Below are 8,461 nucleotides of genomic sequence, written 5' to 3' on the forward strand. Positions count from 1 at the left end.
ATTTTCAGAAACGTAGTTTTGCTATGCAGTGGCTTAATTATGTGAGCACAAGTGTATTTACGAGGAAAAAGAGCTTTGCCACACCTTAAAAACCAAAAGTGAAGTATTTTTCAGCGTTTTCTTTGTTTGTACTTTCGAGTGATTCTGTTTTCTTTACTCCATATAAAAACGATTAAGAAGATTTTTCAAGCTAAAATTGAAAATGTGAACACTTTTCCATATATATACATACATAGTATATGAATATATGAATAATATGTGATTTTTATTTAATAAACACTGATAAGTAAAATCGTGTGATAATATTATAATATTTATATGATTGTAATATAACATTTTTATTTTTATATAATACAATTTTATACTATTCTTCTCCTTCTGCGTTGACGGCCTTCGGTCGCGTTTTAAAAAAATAACCCTGGCCGAGTGAATACCCGGGGTGACTGAAGCACTTTCGCGTAGTACTCCTTTCTGCGTTAAAAATAAAAAAATATATTGAATTTTTGTTATAAAGTGGTTGTATTTTTGGGTTCATGCACTCATATTGAAACAAAATTTTAGTTTTCGTTATAAAATGGATAAATTTTGGTTATTATATCTGTCAGCGATTTCCATTTATTTTTAATGATACATTGTGTTGTACTTTAGGTGACAATACATATATTTTTATATTTAAAATTGTGTTTTGAATATAAAGTAGTTATATTTTTCGATTACCATGCACCCATATTGAAACAAAATTTGAGTTTTCGTACTGTACTTGTATACTTTACACTATTATTATATAACATTACTTATACATATGTATATATATTTGTTAATCAGGAGGACTTCCTCTTTCCAATAGTACCTTCAAATCGCGGCGCCAAAGAAATCGGAATTGTGCCTTATCACCTTGTGAACCACATTCATTTAATCAATTACTATTGATTATACTTATATGATGTTATTGATAACTGAAAAATGTCGGTGATTTCTGCACTATTAAACATTTCCTTGAATAATATATCAAAACTAACGCCCTACTTAACCTTTGTGGTCTTCTTGGTTCCACATCAATAACACATTATAACTCATTTTGAGTAACACACACTGTTGGTCACATAACTAAGCGCAAAATAAAGTCAAAAAAGTACGCGTTTCAGTTCAAAGTTTTTATCATTTAGTTTTCGCTTGAGATTCGGTGCAAATTACAATGGTAAATAATGACAGGTGCAAAAGTGTAGCACTTGTTTTAGCGATAAAGCACTAAAACTTTTTTTTTTTTTTTAATATATGGCTTGCTAAATTTCTTGAATTTGAGTTTTTGCCGCTATATAGTAACTTGCAGTAAAATTTGTAAATCTGTATATACTAACTAGATCTTCAAATTGAAATAACAAAACTTATTAAATTTTTAAACGCTGGTCATAAAAATAGTTGTTGGAGAACTGTGAAAAATTATCATTTGCAAGTACTTGGACTAAAAGTGTAGAGTAGAGAGAAATAAACGTTGTCCTTGTTGTTATAACGGCAGAATTCTGCCGAGTAGCCGAGTTGACAGTCCTTGGCCGGATAAAAATCCGGGTCCGTTCCGGTTTTCGTAGACCCGACTGTCATAGACCCGAAATAAATGGTTTACTATGCTTTGATTAAATAATGTTTCGATCAGATGGAAAGAAAAATTGTCCCTAAATGTATTTTATTCAGGGGTGTTGCTATGAAACAATTTCTTCGTTAGATTTTCTATAAATAAGTGAGTTAGAATAAGGTTACAAAAAAATTTGTACTTAAAGTTGTAAAAAATATTTGTATTTAAGAAAATAAACTTTTTATTAAATAAAAACATGTATTTCTAACTATGTGACCACCAGTATATACATACGTACATATTGGCATGTCCAAAACAAATGTAACACATATATTAAGACTACTCTATCAAGTTAAATATCAGTGTTAATTTTGTAGGCAAATTAATTTTGAGGTTATGAAATTTAATAATAAGTAGAGAATTTGTCGTTTTTTTAGAATTGCTCCACTAACTCCACGACCTGTCAACAAGCGAAAGGCAAAGTATGCCCTAACAGCAGCCAAGCGTTGCTCACGCCAGCGAAAAAACTAAAAGAATTGGCTGAGGAGCACACCACCAAGACGTCATTCGAGGAAGTACCGCTTCATACTGCCTGCCTCACATATCTGGGCTTCTATTTGCTTATGATACTCGGCTATATAAACCAGTTGCTTTTCGTGCCGAAAGTCGCAAAAGAAGAAAATCGTGATGGCTACGTAACACTCTATGATGCCTTCGAGAGTTTCTACTCGCGTTATGTATACCGACGTGTGCGCGATTGTTGGAATCGTCCCATATGCAGTGTACCTGGTGATGAGGTAACACTCAAGGATCGTGTAACGAAGGATTATGGGTGGAGTTTTCAGTTTACTGGCACTGAAACACGTTGTTTAAACCTGGGATCATACAATTATTTGGGTTTTGCCGATGCGAAAGGTCCGTGCGCGGAGCAATCTGAAAAGACCGCACGCGAAATGGGTTTAGCTTTAACTTCGTCACGTGTAGAGTTGGGTACAACACAACTGCATTTGGATTTGGAACGATTGACCGCACGTTATTTGGGTGTAGAAGATGCGATCGTATTTGGCATGGGATTTGCGACAAATGCGCTCAATTTACCAGCACTCATTTCGCCGGGTTGTTTGGTTTTGAGCGACGAAAAGAATCACGCTTCGATTATTTTGGGTCTGCGATTATCTGGCGCTACCACCAAAGTGTTTAAGCATAATAATATGCGGGACTTGGAACGTGTCTTGCGCCACAACGTGGTGCATGGCAATCCGAAAGCAGGTGGTAAACCATGGAAGAAGATCTTGATTTTGGTGGAAGGTGTTTTCAGTATGGAGGGTTCCATTGTGCGCTTACCAGAGATTATTGCTTTAAAGAAAAAGTACAAAGCTTACTTGTACTTGGATGAAGCACACAGCATTGGCGCAATGGGTCCGAATGGTGGTGGTGCCGTAGATTATTTTGGCGTGGATCCTAACGATGTCGACATATTGATGGGTACCTTCACGAAGAGTTTCGGTAGTGCTGGCGGCTATATTGCTGGCTCAAAGGTAAGCACACTCGTGTGTGTGCCATTGAAAGTGTTTCGTGTTTGCTAAGCCTGCATTGTTTGCGTTATTGTTTTTACAGCGTTTAATCGACTATTTGCGCACAAACAGTCATGCACATTGCTATGCCAGTAGCATGTCACCGCCCATTGCCCAGCAGATCTACACTTCGATGAGTATGATAATGGGTTTGGATGGCACCGATATCGGGCGTCAGAAGATTAATCAGCTGGCGCGTAATACACGCTATTTCCGTCGGCGCTTAGCACAAATGGGTGTAATTACGTACGGGCATGAGGACTCGCCGGTAGTGCCCATGTTGGTTTACCTATTTTCAAAAATCGGGTAAGTTTCGACTACATTTTTGCGTCTTGTGCATTACCATAATTAACCGATTTGTGATATATCTTTACAGTGCCGTTGTACGCACATTGACAACACGCCACATCGCTGTCGTGGGTGTTGGTTTTCCGGCGACGCCAATCATGGAGGGGCGTATACGCTACTGCCTATCGGCAGCACATACCAAAGAACAATTAGACAATGCACTAGATGTCATTGACGAGATCAGTGATACATTGGGCTTAAAGTACTCGCGAAAACCTCGCGAACCCAATCCAATTGAGTATTGAATAAGCACAACCCCCCGCTAAACGAAACTCGCAAACAAAGCGCAGATATCCACACAGTGCTTCTAAAGCGCGTCATGATATTTGTCTGTGTATTTAAGTGTCGCTAATACAGCAGACACATAGTTTTCCCTAACCGTTAAGCTAAAAAGTATATATGTAGTTGTGTTTAGTAGCTTTTGCTGCATACAAGCTGAATATCTGCACTAATGTTAAATTTACATAAACATTTTCAATATGCAAACAATGCATTACTCTAATATAAATAGAAAATAGATCACAGTTAACGGTTTTACAGTTAATTGAAATTGATCACTGTTTAAATACTGAAAGCGCACATACGGACGAATTTTGTTCGTATGTATTGTCGATCCGGTTCAAAAATGTAAATTATAAATAAACAAATCGGCTGGCACAATTCGTGATTGGATTATAGATTAGAGTATGAAACATTTTCGATAAAATTCTTCTATTTATGAATTGTTACTTGATAGTGCTGTAACGTTAGCATTTATTTATTTATGTTTATCAATAAATATTTACGCGTACAAATGCTGTTCCAGTCCACTGCTGTTGCTGTCAACATTACAATAATTACAATAACTACATTGAACCACGCTATTCATAATGCTAGAGTGGCAAAGTTTATTATTGCCATTTTATATATTGCAAGTATTTTGTGCTATTTTTTATTAAGCAATGTCGTTTTGTGTATAATATTCCATGATTATTTATGTATTTTATTTCATTTGTATTTTTAGTTTACCTTAATTAAACTACTTATAATGAAATAATTATAATAAAGTCGAACAATCAACAAAGTACCCTCAACCAAAGTAATATAATATGCATGTTTCAATGACGTGTCTAATAATTAAATGATTCTCTGTTTTCCTAAAGCTCTGCCCTAAGCATTGATTTGTGATGAAGGAGTAGTGAATTCAGAAATACACATATCTTGTAGACTAATAACAAGAAGGAATAATGTATGGAAGATTTTGTTGCTGTAGGTTCCGCTATACAGTGGGTCACAAAAGTCTACATACACCCCCTATTTTCATTGATATGAGAGTTCAAAAAGTTTCTAGAAAAATGTATTGATACAGTTATATATAATATTTACTCTCTTAGTAATGAACTAAAAAAAAAAAATCATTATTTAACATAAAACAAAAAATTTATGGAAGAAAAACTCGTACATTGCGTGGACAAAAGTCTGTATACAGTACGAAGCCCATACTAACGGTAAAGTACCGTTAGCCCTTTTCTGTTTAGCATTTATTGAATTCAGTTTTGGTTTGAACACTTAAACAGCTATAAAGGCCCCACTAGAAGAAATATCAATTGATATTAGAAATTTGCGATAAAAAAAAAAAAAAAATTATATGGTTAAATTTCTAAAATTTTGAAATTGAGCCGACCAACAATACGATAATTGTAAAGAACTTCGAAAATAGTGGTTCCACCGAAAATAAACCGAGCAGTGGCCGCCCGAAAAAGCTATCCCGTAGAGATGTCAGCCTGATTATCGAAGAAGTAGACAAAACTCCAAAAATAAATGCTCCAAAAAGATCGTCGCAAAAGAGTATCCACCCAAGAACAATACAAAGAAGTATAAACGAAAATCGGGTCCACAGTAGAACACCACGCAAGAAACCACTTATTTTTGAAAAAACCGGAAACTTCGATTAGAGTTCGCCAAAAAACACAAAGAAAAGGAGATGGATTTTTGGGAAAAAGTTTTATTTACGAGATTCAACTTTTTTGGTAGCGATTGAAGAGCTGGAGATTGGAGGAAAATTAACGCTGCGGTAGAACCGAACAACGTAGTGCCAACTGTGAGAACGGTAGCAGCAGCGTAATGGTCTGGGGACCGGTCGCGGCATTTTGAGTTGGAATTTAGCCTTTATTGAAGGAAAAATGTATCGTTATAAGTACAAGTCTCTGTGGGAACATAATTTGAAACCTTCGGTGGGTAATTTGGGGCTCGGTTCCGGTTGGATTGTTCAACGGTTGCTTTCTTACGCTCCAAGGCAATTAAACACTCCACCTAAAAGTCCAGATTTGAATATCTTTGAACAGGTCTCGGAAATTTTTTAGCGTTAAAGTAGGAATCGCCAGATTTCGAGCTCTGCTCTACTCAAAGAGCGCATATTAGAAGCTTGCAACAGCATAACGTCTGTAGAGTTGACAAATTTAGCAAAATCAATGCCACGACGACTTCAAGCAGTTATAGATGCCAAAGGGGGCCCAACTTAATACTAAAACGTCTTAATAACTACCATTTTGTAAAATTTTCGCAATGAACTAACTTAGTGATTTGTTTACTGTATGTAGACTTTTGTCAAGATAATTTTTGAGATTTTCTTCCATAAATTTCTTGTTTTATATTAAGTAATGCATTTTTTAAGTTAATTGACATTAGAAAAAATATAAGAATCTGTATCAAAACATTTTTCTAAAAAGATTTTGTGCTCTCATATTTTATTGCATATATGCAAGTAGGCTTTGTACAAAAACAAAAATTTAAAAACTACTCACTTCAACTATAATATATATTACAAAAGTCACCGTCATATTACATAAAATTTCATTATCGGCGAAGAAAATATATTTTAATATGTTTACCGTTATTTGTAAAAACTTCCTGTAAAAGTTTCTGTATTTGAATGAACTAAATTTTTCGCAACATTTGATTTAATTTTCATCCACTCTTCAAGAAGTATTAGCTTTAGCCCATTTTTTGATGAAATAGGGTTCTCAAACGTTAATCAAAGTGGTGTCATTATTGTTCGATCGGGGGACTGAGGTGGAGTTTTCAAGGTGTGAGGAGTGTTACACAATACTCAGAGTAGAGCAATTTCTGCTGTATGGTAGGGGTCGTTGTCATGTTGAAAGTGGTAGTCGTTCTCTATTGCAAATTTTTGAGCGTTTTTTGTTTTTTAATTTTCTTTAAGAAGATGCTGACCTGCAATCGACACCAAAACTCCAGCACCTGTTGGGTGAATATTTCTGTCAAAACTCGCTCATCTGACTTGTATAGACAAAATTTGCTTTTGTCAGAGAAGATAGCTTTCTCCCAAAAGGCCGTTGGCTTGTTTACGTGCTCGTTTGCGAATAAAAGCCGCTTTCTGAGGTTCATCTTACTAATCATGGTTTTTTGCGACAAACTGGGTCATTGTACCCAGCACTATTAAGCGCTCCACGGACAGTCTGAGGATGAACAACCGTATCAATGTTTTTCTTCAGCATTGCAGCTATCTACGATGATGTGGTTTTGGGATTAGTCCATCAGTGTACAAGTATATTTATAACTCTATGCTATACTTAGCTAAATGAATGCGAGTTAATGGTAGCCTGAAATAAATCATTAACGATTATAATAAATATTACATTAGTGTTGCATGATCATCTGGACACCTGCTGTTTCGACGGGTCGTTGACGGCCGATTGCCTCAACTACGTCGACCACATAAAACAATACGCCGACTAGACTTCGGACGCAACAAACAGCAGACATGCATTGACCGTGGAGTCATTAACAAATTCACCGATTCCCTCTCAGTGAATGGTGAACTTGGCGTCAAACCACCACCCATTGCAGACGAAGAGCTCGAGTTGCCGCGAGAATCGAGAGCGACCTATGTGCAACTTCGTTCTTGATACTGTAACAGTTTAACTACTACTTATCTAGATTCGACCAATACAATTATCTGCATATGAGTTGAAGGAAATTCCATTTGGTGGTTGAGGAAGTTCCGAGATATAGAGTGGGGATGACATCATCCCATCAATCTGTGTATAAAGTGAGTCATTAGGTGAGCAAATGGGCCCATTCAACATTGAAAGAAATATCTGCATTGAAGACACCGAGTAACTTAAATCTTCAGTATTCTACAAGATATGCCGAAAAATTCACTGAAGATATGAAATCCACTTTTACAATTTCTGTTCATTAAAATATTTAGCTTCAACTTAAATGTGATGTATGTGGTATAAGGTAGTGTCGGGCTAAAAACAGACGTCAATCCCATCCCCACCTGATAATATTGGGGCGAGAGTGTCATTTCTTGCACGTTTATCGATCATCATCAGTTTCCAGAGAGTGAAATAGCTCGATAATGGGACTAAATACTTTTTGTTTGGTTTTAAACATCCAGTATTGCCGCTCTAATATGGGAGAGAATACTCGCTTGTCTAAAAGAGGCTGCACTGAAATGACTGACACTCTGACTGATCCGCAGAGAAGGAAAACAAGGTGTCTTGTTAGAAAACAATACCTCTCCTGTTGACTCTAAATTTCCGCTTCTTGCGGTCCAATTGTTGACAGTACAGTTCAAATTTTCAAATTTCTTTATCCATATTTTTGACATTCTTTTGATGAAAAATATGTCCTCGAAAAATCACAAAAATCTCTGGAATTTTTTTTTTGTTCAAATCTTTTCTTTCTAGCGCCATATAGCGTAACTATTACGTATTTATAACGTTTGATCCAAGTAGAGGTACAAACGTGAGTCGTGTCAAGCTGTCATTTTATTATTATACCCTGAACAGGGTATATTAAGTTTGTCACGAAGTTTGTAACAGCCAGAAGGAAGGGTCGGAGACCCTACAAAGTATATAAATAAATGATCAGTATGTCGAGCTGAGTCGATTTAGCCATGTCCGTCTGTCTGTATATATACGAACTAGTCCCTCAGTTTTTAAGATATCGTTTTGAAATTTTG

At 36.0% G+C, this 8,461-nt stretch overlaps 1 protein-coding gene across 1 annotated transcript in view; it reads left to right on the plus strand.

Annotated features, from left to right (window-relative positions):
- The window catches only part of LOC108969394 (serine palmitoyltransferase 2), a 6,671-nt gene extending 2,837 nt beyond the window's left edge, over positions 1-3,834 (plus strand). The window contains exons 2-4 of the mRNA XM_018934080.1: positions 2,008-3,108; positions 3,188-3,450; positions 3,521-3,834. Of these exons, the coding sequence (XP_018789625.1) occupies positions 2,008-3,108; positions 3,188-3,450; positions 3,521-3,737 (1,581 nt within the window). The 3' untranslated portion in view covers positions 3,738-3,834. The remainder of the gene's footprint in view (positions 1-2,007; positions 3,109-3,187; positions 3,451-3,520) is intronic.
- The last annotated feature ends 4,627 nt before the right edge of the window (positions 3,835-8,461 follow it).

Source organism: Bactrocera latifrons, unplaced genomic scaffold (assembly GCF_001853355.1).
Source record: "Bactrocera latifrons isolate USDA-ARS-PBARC rearing strain unplaced genomic scaffold, ASM185335v1 scaffold_25, whole genome shotgun sequence".
NCBI classification, from domain to species: domain Eukaryota; kingdom Metazoa; phylum Arthropoda; class Insecta; order Diptera; family Tephritidae; genus Bactrocera; species Bactrocera latifrons.